At 45.8% G+C, this 19,551-nt stretch overlaps 1 protein-coding gene across 1 annotated transcript in view; it reads left to right on the forward strand.

The window, feature by feature from the left end:
• LOC119903609 (titin-like) overlaps positions 1 to 19,501 on the forward strand; it is a gene marked incomplete at its 3' end in the record, with an annotated part of 160,496 nt that extends 140,995 nt beyond the window's left edge. The window contains 5 exon segments of the mRNA XM_038719851.1: positions 149 to 17,473; positions 17,582 to 17,878; positions 18,040 to 18,627; positions 18,800 to 19,102; positions 19,205 to 19,501. Of these exon segments, the coding sequence (XP_038575779.1) occupies positions 149 to 17,473; positions 17,582 to 17,878; positions 18,040 to 18,627; positions 18,800 to 19,102; positions 19,205 to 19,501 (18,810 nt within the window).
• Between the last annotated feature and the right edge of the window lie 50 nt (positions 19,502 to 19,551).

Consider the following 19,551-nt stretch of genomic DNA (forward strand, 5'->3'; position numbering starts at 1 on the left):
TAAGTCTTCCAGCTGATTAAAACAAATAGCCCACCATAATCCAATATTAAAAATTGTCTTGTTAAGATACTTAAATGAAATTTCCAGTTTTTACAGAATGCTTGATTTAGTTTTAAAAGACACTAACCACTTCTCTTATGTCTGGCAGATGTGCCTGGACCCCCAGTCAATCCAAGAGTCACAGACACAACTAAGACCACTGCCACTCTGAACTGGGGAAAACCTCTTGATAATGGTGGACTTGAAGTCACCGGTTATGTGATTGAGCACAAGAAGGAAGGAACAGAAGAATGGGTGAAGGACACCCCTTCATCTCCACTTAGGATCACAGAGTTTGTTGTTCCCAACCTGGAAACTGGTGCAAAATACTTCTTCAGAATTAGTGCTGTGAATGCCAAGGGAGCAGGTGAACCTGCTCAAACTCTGGAACAAGTTGAGATTGTGGAACGTGCAGCTGAACCTGATTTGGAGCTGGATATTGAGCTGAGAAGAACCCTTGTTGTCAGGGCTGGTTGCTCCATTCGCCTCTTTGTGCCAATCAAGGGACGTCCTACACCTACAGTCACCTGGAACAAAGAGGGTGGTCCTGTCCCACGTGCAGTCATTGATAGCACTGAGTCTTTTACAATGCTGCTCATCCCCGAGAGTTCAAGGACCGATGCGGGCAAATATGAACTTACCCTTGAAAACTCTGCTGGAAAGAAGAGTGCCGCTATACATGTGAGAGTTCTGGATTCACCAGGACCTCCGCTTAACCTAAAACCAGTCAAGATTGACAAGGAAAGCATTTCTCTTCAGTGGGAGATGCCTCTCATTGATGGAGGAGCCAAGATCACTAACTACATCATTGAGAAGAGAGAGTCAACACGCAAAGCTTTTGCAACTGTAATTACAAATTGCCCAACCACTTCAGTCAGGATCGGTGAGCTGGGTGAAGGCTGTGAGTACTACTTCAGAGTGTCAGCCGAGAATGAATATGGAATTGGTGAGTCAGTTGAAACTGCTGATCCAATTCGTGCATCCCAGGCACCAACTCCTCCAGAAAGTATTATTCCTACTGATATCACCAAGAACTCTGTGAGCCTGGCTTGGACCAAACCTAAGCACGATGGTGGAAGCAGAATTTCGGGATATGTCCTTGAAGCCAAAAAGAAGGGAACTGATCAGTGGGCACATGTCACAACAGTCAAGACCATGGATTTCACCGTGAAGAATCTTAATGAGAATGAGGAGTATATTTTCCATGTAATGGCTGTCAACCTTTCAGGTAGAAGTGCTCCGCGTGAGAGCAAACCCATTGTTGTCAAGGATTCTACTTCCCTGCCTGAGTTTGACCTTCGTGGTGTATGTCAGAAGACTGTTATTGCCAAGGCAGGAGATGACATCAAGGTTGAAATTCCAGTAATGGGACGTCCTAGACCAACTGTCTCTTGGCAAAAGGATGGCGCAGCCCTGAAGCTCACACAGAGGACCAATGTAGAAACTTCTGCTGCTACTGTTACCCTAAGCATTAATGAATGCACCAGAGCCGACAGTGGTGTTTACACCATGACAGGAAAGAACATTGTTGGTTCTGTGACAGACAACATTATCGTCAAAGTACATGATGTACCTGGGCCACCCAAGGGACCAGTAAAGATTGTGGAGATATCTCGTACTTACTGCATCTTTGCATGGGACACTCCTGAGAATGACGGAGGTGTTCCAATCAACAATTATGTGGTTGAGATCAGAGACACCACCTCCCAAACATGGACAGAGCTGTCTTCCACTATCATCCGTACCATGTTCAAAGCCATTCGTTTGACCACTGGATCCGAGTACCAGTTCAGAGTAAGAGCCAAGAACAGATATGGTGCTGGACCACCCATCATCTCAGAGGCAGTGGTGGCTGCCTATCCATTCAAAGCCCCTGGACCTCCTGGTACTCCTGGTGTTGTTGCATTTACCAAGGACTCAATAACAATTGGCTGGAATGAGCCTGTGTCTGATGGTGGAAATGAAGTAATTGGTTACCATGTTGAGAGGAAAGAAAGAAGTGGCATTGTATGGCACAAGATTAGCAAGGCTCTTGTGAAAGGAAACATCTTTAAATCCACTGGTCTTGAAGATGGAATTGCCTATGAGTTTCGTGTCATGGCTGAAAACATGGCCGGAATTGGTAAGCCCAGCAAGGCCTCAGAAGCAACACTGGCTTTAGACCCTGTAGACCCACCAGGTCAGCCTGTGCCAACGTATGTCAACAAAAATGTCATCACTATTCAGTGGACAAAGCCTGAATATGATGGTGGCTTCAAAATCACTGGCTACACAGTGGAGAAGAGAGAACTGCCTGCTGGTCGCTGGATCAGAGCCAACTTCACTAACATCATTGAGACTGCATTCACTGTCAGTGGGCTGACTCAAGATGCCTCATATGAGTTCCGTGTCATTGCCAGAAACTCGGCAGGTGCAGTAAGTGTGCCCTCTGATCCCTCAGATCCAATCACCTGCAAAGATGATATTATTGAACCACGCATTATGGTTGACGCCATCTTTAAGGATGTTGTTCTACTGAAAGCAGGAGAGTCCTTTAAACTTGACGCTGATATTGCTGGTCAACCAACACCATCTATGGTTTGGACCAAGAATGGAAAGGAGGTTGAGAACACAATGAAACTGCAGGTTAGGTTTACAGAACTGACAACCACTCTGACCAACAAGGATTCAATCAGATTAGATGGTGGAGAATTTGTTTTGACTGCCACTAATGTCGGTGGATTTGCTAAGCACATCTTTAATGTTAAAGTACTTGACAGACCTGGACCACCAGTTGGACCTCTTAAGGTGTCTGATGTCACAGCTGCCAACTGTGTACTTACCTGGGCTCCACCTGCAGATGATGGCGGTGCCAAGATTGAAGGATACGTGATTGAGAAGCGTGAGTCAAGCAGACTGGTTTGGACCAATGTGGTTTGGGGCCTGCAAGTTACACAATACAAGGTGACTAAGCTGCTCAAAGGAAATGAATACATCTTCAGAGTTATGGCAGTGAACAAATATGGACTTGGTGAATCTCTTGATTCCGAACCCACTATTGCAGACAACCCATATATGGTTCCGGATCCTCCAGAGAATCCTGAGGTGACAGCTATCACTAAAGATTCAATGGTTATTATGTGGCAGGCACCTAAGAGTGATGGTGGAACTCCCATCACCAACTACAATATTGAAAGGAAAGATAGAATAGGCCTCCGTTGGGTCAAATGCAACAGGAGGATGGTCAAAGACCTACAATTCAAGGCAACGGGCCTTGTTGTCGGACATGAATATGAATTCAGAATAACTGCTGAGAATGCTGCTGGAGTGAGTGCCCCAAGTGTCTCAAGTCCATTCTACAAGGCTACTGATGGACTGTACAAGCCAGGGGCTCCATGCAACCCCAGAATCTTGGACACTACCAAGTCCTCAATTACTGTCGCCTGGAACAAACCTGTATATGATGGTGGCTCTGACATCACTGGCTACATTGTTGAGACTTGCGTCCCATCTGAAAAGGAAGAAGAGGAGGAATGGACCATTGTGACACCCAAAGAAGGACTCCTTGCCACCTCATTTACCATTCTTAACCTGAAGGAGAACCAGGAGTACAAGATTAACATATCTGCTGTAAACAGTGAGGGAGTTGGAGAGGCAGCATCGGTACCTGGCAATCCCAAGGCAGAAGACAGGCTCCTTCCAGCTGAGATGGATCTGGATGCTGAGCTCCGCAAAGTTGTCAGTCTTAGAGCTTGCTGCTCACTTAGATTGTTTGTACCTATCAGAGGCAGACCAGCTCCTCAGGCTAAATGGACCAAAGGAGATGGTGAGCCTGTTGAGAGGGCAACCATTGAAAGCACAACATCATACACATCACTTGTAATTGAAAATGTCAACAGATTTGACAGTGGAAAGTATAATCTTACAGTTGAAAACAGCTCTGGCTCGAGGACCGTTACAGTACAGGTCAGGGTGCTTGATACACCAAGTGCCCCACAGAATCTTAAGATTACTGCTGTAACAAATGAAGCTGTCACTCTGACTTGGGATCCACCAGTGAATGATGGAGGCGTTAAGATTAAGAACTATATTGTTGAAAAACGTGAGTCCACAAGGAAAGCATATGCTACAGTAAATGCTAATTGCCATCACACCACCTTCACAGTTGACCACCTCCTGGAAGGCTGCAACTATTACTTCAGAGTTTTGGCTGAGAATGAATATGGCATTGGCCTGCCCATTGAGACTGGTGAATCAGTTAAAGTGTCTGAGAAACCACAGCCACCTGGCAAAATCACGCTTAAGGATGTTACCAAGAACAGTGTCACCCTCTCATGGGAGAAACCAGAGCATGACGGTGGCAGCAGAGTGGGCTGTTATGTTGTTGAGATCCAGCCTAAGGGTGTTGAAAAGTGGACCCAGGCTATGATTGTAAAGGAAACAGAAGCTACTATTAGTGGACTCAATGCAGGTGAAGAATACATGTTCCGCGTAGCAGCAAGAAATGAAAAGGGAACAAGCGACCCACGTCAAATTGGTGTGCCTGTAATCGTAAAAGATCTTGTGATTGCACCTGTTGCCAAAATGTTGTTCAACACATTTAGTGTGTTGGCAGGAGAAGACCTGACAGTGGATGTTCCATATGTTGCACGTCCAAAAGCAGCTGTCTCCTGGGTAAAAGATGGTCAGCCTCTGAAGAGAACTACCAGAGTAAACTTTGGTGCAAAAGAGACATTGCTGAGCCTCACCATAAAAGAGGCCACTAAAGATGATGTTGGGAAGTACCGTATTACTCTTAGCAACACAGCAGGAGAGACAACAGTTGACATTGGCATCGTTGTTCTTGACAAACCTGGCCAGCCAAGTGGTCCAGTTAAGGTGGAGGAGGTCACTTCTGACAGTGTAACCATCTCCTGGAACATACCAGAGTATGATGGTGGTTGTACCATCAAACACTATATTGTGGAAAAGAGAGACACATCCACAACTAACTGGATGGTTGTATCTCCTAACCTTGCAAGGACCAAAATCAAAGCAGGCAGGTTGAAGACTGGCTCTGAGTATCAGTTTAGAATAACAGCAGAAAACAGATATGGAAAAGGCCCAGCACTTCTATCAGAGTGCATTGTGGCTCAATACCCATACAAGCTCCCAGGACCCCCAGGGACACCATATATTGCAGCCGGCACCAAGGACAGCATGGTGGTTGCCTGGAATGAACCTGTGATTGATGGTGGAAGCTCCATCTTAGGCTACCATCTTGAACGCAAAGAAAGAAACAGCATCATGTGGGTAAGACTTAACAAGTCTCTTATTACTGACCAAACCTTCAAGACCACTGCTCTGGAACCAGGAATGGAATATGAATACAGAGTTTATGCTGAAAATATTGTTGGAATAGGAAAAGTGAGCAAAGTGTCTGAGGGACACATTGCTAGAGATCCATGTGATCCTCCTGGCACCCCCGAGGCAACAAAGATCAGCAAAGACTCTGTGACCATTATTTGGACCAAGCCTGAGTATGATGGTGGGGCAAAGGTAACAGGCTACATTGTGGAAAAGAAGGAGCTTCCTGAAGGTCGTTGGCTGAAGGCTAACTTCACTAATATCATTGAGACAGAATATGTTGCAACTGGACTTGTGCAAGACAATCAATATGAGTTCCGTGTCATTGCCAGAAATGCTGCTGGTGTTTTCAGTCTCCCCTCTTACAGCACCGGTCCAATCACTGCCAGGGATGAGATTGAACCACCACGCATCAGCATTGACCCAGAGTACACACAGACTATTGTGGTTAATGCTGGAGACAACTTCAAAATTGATGGAGATGTCCATGGGAAACCATTGCCCTCCATCCACTGGATGAAGGGAGAGCAGGAACTGGGAAATACTATTCATAGAGAGATTAAGAACACACCCACCAAAGCTTACATATCTGTCAAGGAAGCTAAACTTTCTGATGGAGGCCAATACACTTTGCTGTTGAAAAATCCAGGAGGAGAAAAGGCCGTACAGGTCAATGTGGTCGTTCTAGATAAACCTGGAGAACCACAGGGACCTATTGTTGTTACAGGAATAGCCAAAGACCGATGCTGCCTTTCATGGAAACCACCACTACAGGATGGTGGCAGCAAGATCTCTCACTACATTGTGGAAAGGAGAGAGACAAGCAGACTAGTCTGGACTGTTGTTGACCCAAAAGTGGCAAATACATGTTTAAAGGTTACTAACCTTCTGGAAGGAAATGAGTACATCTTCAGAGTCCATGCCGTCAACCACTTTGGAGTGGGTGCAGCACTGGAGTCTGCTTCTGTCATAATCAAAGATCCATATTTGCCCCCTGGAACACCCAAGAGCTTGGAAGTTTCAGATATTAAAAAGGATTCAATGGTGCTCACCTGGGAGGCTCCTTCTGAAGATGGAGGCAGTCCTATCACTGGATATATAATTGAGAAACATGACAAAGAAGGTGTGAGATGGACCAGATGCAACAGGCAAACAGTCACTGACTTGACCTTTAAGGTCACTGGACTCCTGGAAAGCCATATCTATGAATTCAGAGTTGCAGCTGAGAATGGAGTTGGTGTTGGTGAGCCAAGCTCCCCAACTGTATTCTACAAAGCTCTTGATCCAATATTCAGGCCTGGCCCACCACACAATCCAAGAGTTACTGACACAACTAAAACATCAGTATTCCTGTCATGGGGCAAGCCTGTCTGTGATGGAGGATGTGAGATTCAGGGATACATTGTTGAGTGGTGCACTACCACAGAGCCAGCAGTGCCAGCTGAGGTTCCTGCGGAAGCCCCAGCTACAGAGACTGCTGCCACAGATGCACCTGCTGAGGAATGGATAATGTGCACGCCACCAACGGGTGTCAAGAAGACCAAGTTTGAAGTTCTAAACCTGAAGGAAAACCAGGCATACAAGTTTAGAGTATGTGCTATCAACAAAGTTGGAGTTGGTGAGCATGCTGATGTCTCTGGAGCTGTTGTTGCCCAGGACAAGGCAGAAGAGCCAGACCTTGACATTGACCCAGAACTGAGACAGATAGTGACCATTAAAGCTGGAGCGTCCCTTAGACTGTTTATTCCCATCAAAGGAAGGCCCACTCCTACCATCAAGTGGGACAAAGATGAAGCTTCACTTAAAGAGACTGCTCAGGTTGAGGTAACTAGTAGTTACACATCCCTGGTAATTGATAAGATGAGCAGATATGACAGTGGAAAATACACTGTCAGTGCAGAGAACGTAAGTGGAACCAAATCTGCATTTGTTGTTGTCCGTGTTCTCGACACACCTAGTGCTCCTGTTAACCTGAAAGTGAAAGAAATTACAAACCAGTCAGTGACATTGGCATGGGAACCACCTCTGTTGGATGGTGGGTCCAAGATAAAGAACTACATTGTTGAAAAGAGAGAAAGCACACGCAAAACATATGCAGCTGTTGTAACCAATTGTCATGCTCTTTCATGGAAGATTGACTCACTCCAGGAGGGTTGCAGTTACTACTTCAGAGTCCTTGCTGAGAATTCGCATGGTGTTGGCCTGCCTGCAGCAATTCTCGACCCTCTTAAGGTCTCAGAGGTGCCCCAGTCTCCAAAGAACTTGATTGTTACAGACCAAACCAAAACAAGCATCTCCTTGGCCTGGGAGAAGCCTGAGTATGATGGTGGTAGCAGAGTCATGCAGTATCTCCTTGAGGTGCGGCTTAAGGCTCAGGATAAGTGGTCTAGTGTGAACGCATTTAAGACAATGGAGGCTACGGTTTCCAATCTGAACCCAGGAGAGGAGTATCTGTTTAGAATTACAGCAGTCAATGAGAAAGGAAAGAGTGACCCCAAAGTCCTTGCCGCTCCAGTGATGGCCAAGGACTTAGTCTTTGAGCCAGATGTTCGACCAGCATTCAGCAATTACAGTGTCCATGTGGGTAAAGACCTTAACATTGACATTCCCATTTTTGGACGCCCTAAACCAACAGTCACATGGACTAAAGATGGAGCTCCTTTGAAGTTCACTACCAGAGTCAACATTCTCAACACACCAAAACATACAACACTGAGCATTAAGGAGGCAGCAGGTGATGATGGTGGCATGTACAGTATACATGTTGCTAACTCAGCTGGAAAGAAGGACACAACCGTTGAAATCATTGTACTTGACAAGCCTGGCCCTCCATCTGGCCCTGTGAGGTTCGATGAAATCACTACACAGAGTGTCACTCTTTCATGGGACCCACCAAAACACAATGGTGGCTGCCAGATTTCAAACTACATTGTGCAGAAAAGAGATACTACTACAACAACATGGGAAAATGTCAGCATCAATTGTGCCAGAACGACCATCAAAGTGCCTAGACTGAAAACTGGAGCGGAGTACCAGTTCAGGATCATTGCTCAGAACCGCTATGGCAAGAGTCATGGTTTGGATTCATCCTCAGTGGTCGCTCAATACCCATACCGAGAGCCAGGCCCACCAGGCACTCCTTTTATCTCCTCTCTCTCTAGGGACCACCAGATTATTGAGTGGCATGAGCCTGTCACAGATGGAGGCAGCCCTGTTCTTGGCTATCATCTTGAAAGGAAAGAGAGGAATAGTATTCTCTGGGTCAAAGTCAACAAGACACTTATTCACGATACTAGTTTCAAGAGTCACCCCTTAGATGAGGGTGTTGAGTATGAATATAGGGTTTATGCTGAAAATATAGTTGGCATTGGCAGATGCAGTAAGATCTCTGAAGGCTGCGTTGCCCGTGACCCATGTGATCCTCCTGGCACACCGGAGGCCATCCATGTGACCAAAGATACCATTGTTATTCAGTGGACTAAACCAGAGTATGATGGTGGCAGTAATATAACCGGCTATACTGTGGAGAAGCGTGATCTGCCAGAGGGCAGGTGGGTAAGAGCAAACTTCACTAATGTGATTGAGACCCAGTTCACTGTCACTGGTCTGACTGAAAATGCACAGTATGACTTTAGAGTCATTGCTAAAAATGCTGTCGGCACCATCAGTAAGCCATCCTACAACAGTGGGCCAATCACTGCAAGTGATAAAGTGGAGGCACCAAAATTCTCCATTGACCCCGCATTCACCAAGACCATTATTATCAATGCTGGACAGACATTCAAGCTAGATGCTGATGTCAGAGGCAAACCACTGCCTACAATCAAGTGGTTCAAGAATGAAAAACCAATCGAGAATACACTCAGACTAGAGATCAAAAACACAGAAAACCATGCAATGATTGTCATTAAGGACTCTGTTAGAATTGATGGTGGGATTTACACACTCCAGCTGACAAATGAGGCTGGCAGTGAAACTGTTCCATTCAAGGTAGTAGTCTTGGACAGGCCTAGCCCATGTGAAGGACCCTTCCACATCGCTGGAGTAGCTGAAGATAGATGCACACTGGTATGGCGTGCCCCTCTACATGATGGAGGTAGTCCTATTACACACTACATCATCGAGAGAAGAGAGACCAGCCGTCTAGCTTGGACTGTTGTTTCCAACAGCTGTGAAACTACATGTTACAAAGTCACCAAATTGCTGGAAGGCAATGAGTACATGTTCCGTGTCATGGCAGTTAACAGTTATGGTGTCAGTGAGCCACTGGAGTCTGGCGGAGTGATTATGAAGACTCCATTTGTTCCTCCTGGTTCACCTCACATTGAGGATGTTTCCAACATTGCCCATGATGGCATGACCATCACCTGGTCAGCCCCTGAGACTGATGGTGGCAGTGAGATTATCAATTACATAATTGAAAAGAAGGACAGAACTGGAATCAAATGGACCAGATGCAACAGACAGAAGGTCACTGACCTCTCCTTCAGAGTTACAGGCCTTGCTACAGACCATGAATATGAGTTCAGAGTAGCTGCTGAGAATGTAGTTGGAGTGGGAGAACCAAGCCTTCAAAGTTCATACTACAGGGCCTGTGATCCCAAGTACAAACCTGGTGCCCCAGCATATGTGAATGTTATTGACTCCACAAAGAGTTCTATTACTGTGTCATGGGGTAAGCCTCTGTCTGATGGTGGTAGCGCCATTCAAGGATACATTGTTGAAGTCTGCAAGGCTGAGGAGGAGGAATGGACCCTGGTTACTCCTCCCACTGGCCTGCGTGTCAACAAATATGAAATAACCAAACTTACTGAGGGTCAGGAGTACAAGATCCAGGTGTGTGCTCTAAACAAACTCGGAGTCGGTGAATCAGCAGCTCTCTCTGGAACAGCTAAGCCAGAGGAAAGGGTGGACTCACCACAGATCCACCTTGACTCTGAGCTGAGGAAAGGCATCACTGTGAAAGCTGGTGGATCTGTTAAAATCCATATTCCATTCAAGGGCAGGCCACTACCTGAGATTAAGTGGACTAAGGATGAGGGAGACCTGACTGAAAAGGCAGTGATTGAGAAGGCTCTCAACTTCACTGAGCTGTCCATTGACTCATGTGACAGGAGTGACTCTGGAAAATACACCCTGAGCCTGACAAACAGCAGTGGCTCTGTGTCTGAGTTTGTTGCTGTTAAGGTCCTGGATACACCTGGTTCCCCTCAGAATCTTGTGGTTAAAGAAGTCAAAAAGGACTCTGTCACTCTTGTATGGGATGCCCCATTGATTGATGGAGGTTCCAAAATCAAGAACTATGTCATTGACAAACGTGAATCAACCAGAAAGGCATACGCAAACGTGACCACAAAATGCACCAAGACAACATTCAAAGTTGAGAACTTGATTGAAGGCGCTATGTACTACTTCAGAGTCATGGCTGAGAATGACTATGGAATTGGCCAGGCTGTTGAAACAAAGACAGCTTCCAAGGCTTCTGAGGTACCATTGCCTGTTGGAACAGTCTCCCTCACTGATGTCACCAAAACCAGTGCCTCATTTGCCTGGGAGAAACCTGGGCATGATGGTGGCAGTAGAATTGGTGGCTACCTAATTGAGATGCAGCCTAAGGGTACCGATAAGTGGGGTGTTGCAGCAAATACAAAGACATGCGAGGGCACAGTCACAGGCCTCACAGCTGGAAAAGAATATCTATTCCGTATCATTGCATACAATGAGAAGGGAAAGAGTGAGCCAAAGGCACTTACTTCACCCGTTGTTGCTTGTGACATGACCATGGAGCCAAGCATTAAGATGCAATTCAACACTTACAGTGTGTTAGCTGGAAAAGATCTGAAGTTGGAATTCCCCGTGCTCGGCAGGCCCAAACCTAAAGTCACCTGGGCCAGGGATGGTCAGCCTTTGAAGGTAACATCCAGAGTCAATGTGGTAAACACTCCAACAACAACTGGCATTCAAATTACTGAGGCATGCAAGGAGGACTTTGGCAAATATTCCATTACAGCAACCAATACTGCCGGCACAATCACTGAAGATGTGGCTGTCATTATCCTTGACAAACCTGGTCCACCGACAGGTCCAGTCAAGGTTGTTGAAGTGAGCAACACCTTTGTCCATCTCTCCTGGGAGCCCCCACAGTACAAGGGTGGATGCCAGGTGAAGAACTATATAGTGGAGAAGAGAGACACCACTACCACAACATGGCAGTCAGTCACCACACAGCTTGCTAGAACAGCTTTCAAGGTCACCAAGCTGAAGACTGGTGCTGAATACCAGTTCAGAATCATAGCTGAAAACAGATATGGAAAGGGTGTGCCTCTGGACTCCAAGGCCATTGTTGTGCAGTATCCATACAAACCACCAGGGCCTCCAGGAACTCCATATGTAAAATATGCAACGAAGGAAATGATGATCATTGAATGGAATGAGCCAGTCAATGATGGTGGAAGTACAGTTATTGGTTACCATCTGGAAAGCAAAGAGAGAAACAGCATCCTATGGAACAAACTGAGCAAGACCCTCATCACTGATACTCAGTTCAAAATCTGCAATCTTGAGGAGGGTATTGGATATGAATTCAGAGTTTATGCTGAAAATATTGTTGGCATTGGCAGGTGCAGTAAAGTGTCTGAGTCCTTTGTTGCTCGTGACCCATGTGACCCTCCTGGTGCTCCTGAAGCGGTATCTATTTCTAAGAACCTAATCAAGATTCAGTGGACCAAGCCACAGTATGATGGTGGCAGCAAAGTCAATGGATATATTGTGGAAAGGAAAGATCTTTCCTCCCCTGAAGGGCGCTGGGTAAGAGCCAACTTCACTAATGTAATTGAGACTGAGTATACCGTCACTGGTCTGACAGAAAATGAACAATATGAATTCAGAGTTATTGCAAGAAATGCAGCCGGAGTCTTCAGCCAGCCATCTGACAGCTCTGGACCTATTACTGCTACTGATGAAATTGAACCACCAAGAGCCTCAATGGATCCCAAATACAAGGATGTAATTGTTGTCAATGCTGGAGAACACTTGCTTCTTGATGCAGACATCTATGGAAAACCAATTCCTGATGTTATCTGGCTTAAAGAGGGCAAGGAAATGGACAAAGCACTGCGCATTGAAGTGAAAACTACACAGAAACGTGCAGCCTTAACCATTAAGGATGTGACCAAACTTGACAGTGGCCACTATGACCTCGTCCTCAAAAATCTGGGTGGTACAAAAACCTTCCCTATCACTGTCAAAGTCCTTGATAAACCAGGTCCACCCACTGGACCCATGAAGGTGACAGGAATCATGGCTGACCGGTGCATCCTTGCCTGGTCTGAGCCAATTTTGGATGGTGGTGCTAGTATTACTCACTATGTCTTGGAGAAGAGAGAGACTAGCAGGTTGTCCTGGACTGTGGCTGCACCAAATATCAAGGGTCTGTACTATAAACTGACAAATTTGCTCCATGGAAATGAATACATTTTCAGAGTCAGGGCCGTTAACAAATATGGTGTTGGTGATTATATTGAGTCTGAACCCATCATTGCACGCAATCCTTACAAACCACCTAGTGCTCCTGGAACTCCAGAAGCAAGTCAGATCACAAAGGACTCTATGGTTCTCTCATGGACTGCTCCTGAACAGACTGGTGGAGCTGACATTGAAGGCTACCATCTTGAAAAACGTGACAAAGATAGTGTAAGGTGGACAAAATGCAACAGACAAAAGATGACTGACACCCAACTTAAGGTCACAGGTTTAATGACTGACCACTTCTATGAGTTCCGTGTTGCTGCAGAGAATGAGGCTGGAATGGGAGATCTCAGTGAACTGTCCCTATTCTACAGAGCATGTGATGCCACAACACCACCTGGACCTCCACACCACCCTAAGGTTACAGACTACACAAAGTCTTCTGTGTCTCTGTCCTGGGGCAAACCTGACTTTGATGGTGGTGCCTACATTAAGGGCTATATTGTTGAAATGAGGGAGTATACGCCAGTGCCTGAATCAACAGAGGAGGCAGAAGTAGCACCAGCAGTAGAGCCACCAGTTGAAAAAGAATGGACCATGTGCACTCCACCGACTGGCATTCAAACCACTAAACTCACTATCACAGATCTGAAGGAGGGTGGAGAGTACCAATTCCGTGTCTGTGCTATCAACTCTGAGGGTGTGGGTGAGGCTGCTAATGTCCATAGTACTGTGGTTACCTCTGACAGGGTAGAAGCACCGGAGATTGAGCTGGATGCTGAGCTCAGAAAAGTGGTTTCTGTCCGTGCTGGTGGAACTCTGCGTCTGTTTGTCCCCATCAGAGGAAGGCCTGAACCTGTTGTTAAATGGGAGAAGGTTGAGGGTACTCTAACAGAGCGCGCGGCAATTGATACTACCAGTTCATACACCATGCTTGTCATTGACAATGTCAACCGCTTTGACAGTGGCAAATACTCACTAACACTGGAGAACAGCAGTGGTACAAAATCTGCTATTGTTGCAGTGAGAATTTTGGATACACCAAGTGCACCTCAAAACTTTGCTGTGAAGGAACTCAAGAAAGATTCAGTGACTCTTGCCTGGGATACCCCACTTACTGATGGTGGTTCTAAAATCACAAACTACATTGTAGAGAAGAGAGAGTCTGTAAGAAAGGCATATACTACTGTAACCAGCAACTGCACAGCCAACTCATTCAAGATTGAAGAGCTGACTGAGGGTGGCATGTACTACTTTAGAGTCTGTGCAGTCAATGAATATGGCCAAGGACAGATGGTTGAAACCAAAGAAGTCAAAGTATCTGAGGTTCCTCTGCCACCAAGCAAGGTTACCCTGGTAGATTTGACAAAGACCAGTGTGTCACTGGCATGGGAGAAACCTGCTCATGATGGTGGAAGCAAAGTAATGTGCTACAATGTAGAATTTAAGCCTAAGAGTGGGGATAAATGGGGCACAGCATGCACAGTCAAGGTGCCTGAAGCAACTATTCCCAATCTAACTCCTAATGAAGCCTACTTATTCAGAGTTGTTGCAATCAATGAGAAGGGAAAAAGTGAGCCAAAGGATCTTGGCTTGCCTGTGGTTGCAAAGGATGTTGCTATTGAACCAACTATCAACTTACTGTTTACCACATACAGTGTGAAGGCCGGAGATGAACTTACTCTTGAGGTTCCATTAAGAGGAAGGCCAAAGCCTGTTGTATCCTGGAAGAAGAATGGCCTTCCTTTGAAGCAAACATCATCAGTGACCATCTTAAATACTGCAACCTCTTCCAAAATTATCATCAAAGATGCTAACAGAGAACATGTTGGCAAGTATGAGATCACCCTAACCAACACAGCAGGAACTGCCACAGCAGATCTTGGAGTTGTTGTCCTTGATAAAGCAGGACCACCCAAAGGTATCAAGGTGGATGCTGTGACCTCCGACAGCATTACACTGACCTGGTCTCCACCGGATTATGATGGTGGCTGCTCCATCAGTAACTATATTGTGGAGAAGAGAGACACAAACACACAAGAATGGCAGATGGTAGCAAGTAATGTTGCCAGAACATCTTTCAAGGCTGGCCGTCTGACACATGGAGCTGAGTACCAGTTCCGCATTTATGCAGTCAACCGTTACGGAAAGAGTACATATCTGGACTCACCTGGAATCACTGCTCAGTATAACTTCAAACAACCCGGTCCTCCTTCCACGCCTATAGTGAAGTTGGCCACAAAGTCTTACATGTTGGTGACATGGAATGAGCCAGTCGTTGATGGTGGTAGTCCTGTTGTGGGCTACCATCTGGAGAGAAAGGAACGTTCTAGCATTCTTTGGACAAAGATGAATAGAGGAATGATTAAAGATACAGAGTACAAAGTCACTGGAATTGAAGAGGGCATGATATATGAATACCGTGTCTATGCTGAAAATATTGCTGGTATTGGTAAATGCAGCAAGGCCTGTGAAGGTGTAGCAGCCAGAGATCCATGTGACCCTCCAGGCACACCTGTGGTCACTGCTGTTACCAGGACATCTGTCTCCTTATCTTGGGATAAGCCAGAGTATGATGGTGGAGCCAAGGTTTCTGGCTACATAATTGAACGCAGAGACCTTCCTGAAGGACGCTGGACAAGGTGCAACTTCACCAATGTGCCTGAGACCCACTATGATGTGACAAGCCTTACAGAGAACAGCCAGTATGACTTCCGTGTCATTGCTAAGAATGCAGCTGGATTGTTCAGTGAACCATCTGACAACACCGGCCCAATCACTGTCAAAGATGATGTGGATCCACCACGCATCATGATGGATGTCAAGTTCCGAGAGACAGTGTTTGTGAAAGCAGGAGAAACTCTGAAGATTAATGCTGACCTTAAGGGACGTCCAGCCCCTGTCATTTCCTGGACCAAGGATGGCAAAGAAATTGAGTTGAGAGCCAGAATCCAGATTATTTCAACAGATACCAGCACTTCTGTCATTGTGAAGGATTGCATCAAAAGAGATTCCGGGCAGTATGCCCTGAGTCTACAAAATATTGCTGGAACAGTTACGATGCCAATAAACTGTGTGATTCTAGATAAGCCAGGACCCTCAGCAGGACCTCTGCAGATCACAGATCTCACAGCGGAGGATTGCACTCTGTCATGGGGTCCTCCTCAGGAGACCGGTGGTGCTGACATCACGCATTACGTTATTGAGAAGCGTGAGACCAGCAGCTTGGCATGGACAATGGTGAAGGCAGATGTCACAAAAACATACTTTAAAGTCACAGGACTGCTCAAGGGCAACGAATATATCTTCAGGGTTTTGGCTGTCAACAAGTATGGACTTGGTGAGGCTCTTGATAGTGATGCTGTAAAGATTACAGATCCATACACTGTCCCCACTGCTCCAACTAGTGTTGATGTCACTGCCATAACTGGAGATTCAATGACCCTCACCTGGTGCAAGCCAGCTAGTGATGGAGGCAGCCCCATCACCGGGTATATGATTGAGCGCCGTGAGAAGACAGGCATGCGCTGGATCCGTTTGAACAGAGATCCAGTTCTTGAATGTACCACAGTAGCAACCAAACTGCGTAAGGGTTGTGAGTATGACTTCAGAGTCTATGCTGAAAATGCTGCTGGTCTAAGTCCTCCAAGTGAGCAGTCTGCATCATTCAGAGCATTAGATCCTCTGGTTGTTCCTTCTCGCCCAACTAAGCCAAAGATTGTCACTTCAACCAAGGACAGCGTGACCATTGTCTGGAAACCACCAACAGATGATGGTGGTGCTGTCATTCTTGGATACAGTGTAGAATACAGAGACTACATCCGCAAACCCGAACCAGAAGTTGAGGAAGAAGAGGAAGAATACGAGGAGGAGGAAGAAGAGGTACCTGAATCACCTGAAGAACTAGCAAGATGGGTTGAGGCTATCCCTCTTACCAAGAGCTTGGAGTTCACAATCACTGGACTAAAGACAGATGCAGAATATGAATTCTGTGTCAAGGCTATAAACAAAGTTGGTAGCAGTGTGCGGAGCCCCTATTCAGATGCTGCTGCAGCTGCGGACAGAACTGCAGAGCCGTCATTTGATGTTGACATTGAGCTGCGTAAAGTACTTCTTGTTAAGCATGGCACAGCATTTACTCTGAATGTACCATTCAAGGGCAAACCCGTGCCATCAGTGACATGGGCCAAGGAGGGAGTTGATCTAAATGTCAGAGGAACCATCGATTCAACAGAATCAAGCACTTCACTAACCATTGAGAAGTCAACTAGAAATGACTCTGGAGAGTACTGTGTTACAATTGAATCACCACTGGGAAAAGCAACATTGCCTCTGGTTGTCAAGGTGCTAGACTCACCTGGACCCCCTGTCAATGTTGTAGTTTCAGCAGTGACCAAGGATTCTGCAACCCTCACTTGGGAAGCCCCGGAGAATGATGGCGGTGATGCAGTGAAGGCCTACCATGTTGAAAAACGTGAAGCCAGTAAGAAAGCCTGGGTGTCTGTGACCAGCAACTGCCATTCTCTGATTTACAAGGTGGAAGACTTGCAGGAGGGAGCCACGTACTACTTCAGAGTTATTGGAGAAAATGAGTATGGAGTAGGTGTCCCGCAGGAAGCCAAGACTGGAACAAAGATTACAGGTAACATATGAACATTTTTAAATGTTGAAGATGGTGAGGTGATTTCATTCAACCAATTTCAATTTCGACAACATGTGCTTATTGAAAATGTCCTGCTATCTGTTACAGAGGTACCAAGTCCGCCCATGAAACTTGGAGTTGCAAATGTTACCAAAGATAGCATTACACTTGCCTGGACCAGACCAGAATATGATGGCGGCAGCAGAGTCACTGGATACCTTATTGATGCCATGGAGAAAGGACAGAACAAGTGGATCAAGTGTGCCACTGTGAGGACCATGACCCACACCATCAAGAGCCTGAGGGAGGGTGCTGAGTATTTCTTTAGAGTCCGTGCAGAGAACCATGCTGGACTCAGTGAACCAAAGGAGATGATTGTACCTGTTATTGTCAAGGAAATACACGGTATTATCTGAAGCTATACTACTACTACTACTACTTTGATTTTTGCATCAATAATGTAATGTGATGAAAATGTATATTGTATTATAATTTGTGAAAAATGCAATTTGATCTACAGTATGGAACTAGTTTTAATGAGACATTCCTGTCTTGTTTTTCAACAGAGGCTCCAGAGTTTGACCTTAAGAACTACCCCAAGAATACAGTTTATGTGAAAGCAGGATCCAACCTAACCTTTGAGATTCCTCTCACCGGCAGGCCCATGCCTAAGGTGACTATGTCCAAAAACAATGTTGTCATCAAGGGATCCAAGAGGCTGCTAACAGAAGTAACTCCAGACAGTTTAATCATCACCCTAAATGAGAGCATTTCAAGTGACGCTGGTAAATATGAAGTCACTGCCTCAAATGCAGGAGGTACCACCAAGATCTTCATTATCTTTGTTGTGCTGGACAGACCCGGACCTCCTGTTGGTCCAGTTGAGATTGGAGAGGTTGGAGAGACAACAGTATGTCTGAAATGGGCTCCTCCAGAGTATGATGGTGGCAGTCCTGTAAGCAACTACATTGTTCTGAAACGTGAAACCAGCACTCCTACCTGGGCAGAGGTGTCAACTAGCATTGCCAGAAGCTCGATCAAGGTTACTAAGCTGACCAAGGGAGAGGAGTATCAGTTCAGAATCAAGGCCGTGAATCGCAGCGGTGTCAGCGACCACATTGATAGCAAACCAGTCATGATAAAGCTTCCATACAGTAAGTCAATACACTTGAATACAAGGCAAAAATAAGCTTTCATGACATGATCAAATTCTTTTGTGATTACAAACTAATATAGTATGTAGAGGAAAAATATCCTTCCTGTGACAACTTTGTGTTGCGGAATATGAATCCTTCTGAACACTAAAATGAATGCTGTTCATTACAGCTGTTCCTGGACCTCCATCCACACCATGGTTGGGCTTTGTATCCAGAGAGAGCCTAACAGTCTGCTGGAATGAGCCTGTAAATGATGGTGGAAACCCTGTGATTGGATATCATCTCCAGATGAAGGAGAGGAGCAGCATCCTCTGGCAGAAGATCAATAAGACCGCAATCTCAGGAAACCAGTGGCGAGTTACAAACATCTGCCCTGGTCTTATCTATGAATTCAAGGTGGCAGCTGAAAATGCTGCTGGTATTGGAAAGATGAGCAAGACCTCTGAAGAGGTGCTTGCTATTGATGCCTGTGGTAAGTGTTTCTAATTATCTCCAATATTAAGGGGACCTTCTGCCTTAAATAATATAAGCCCTTACACTGAAAAACCCTTTACTGTTTCTCACAATGTTGCAGAGCCCCCAGCAAATGTCCATATCACAGAGGTCACCAAGAACTCAGTCAGCCTGGCCTGGCTGAGGCCTCCATATGATGGTGGCAGCAAGATTACCGGCTACAGTGTGGAGAGGAGAGAAGCTCCCAGTGGAAGATGGGTGAAAGCTAACTTCACAAACATCATTGAGCTGGGTTTCACTGTATCTGGACTGAACCAGGATGAGTCCTATGAGTTCAGAGTGTATGCCAAGAATGCTGTTGGGTCTGTCAGCAACCCATCTCTCATTGCTGGCCCAGTGACTTGTGTCGACGCCTGTGGTGAGTTTTTTTATCCATATCTGAGGTTACAATTATTGTTTTCTTTAATT

This window comes from Micropterus salmoides, unplaced genomic scaffold (assembly GCF_014851395.1).
Source record: "Micropterus salmoides isolate LMB-PRFRI ecotype aquatic unplaced genomic scaffold, ASM1485139v1 Ms_hic_scaffold_15, whole genome shotgun sequence".
Lineage (NCBI taxonomy): Eukaryota > Metazoa > Chordata > Actinopteri > Centrarchiformes > Centrarchidae > Micropterus > Micropterus salmoides.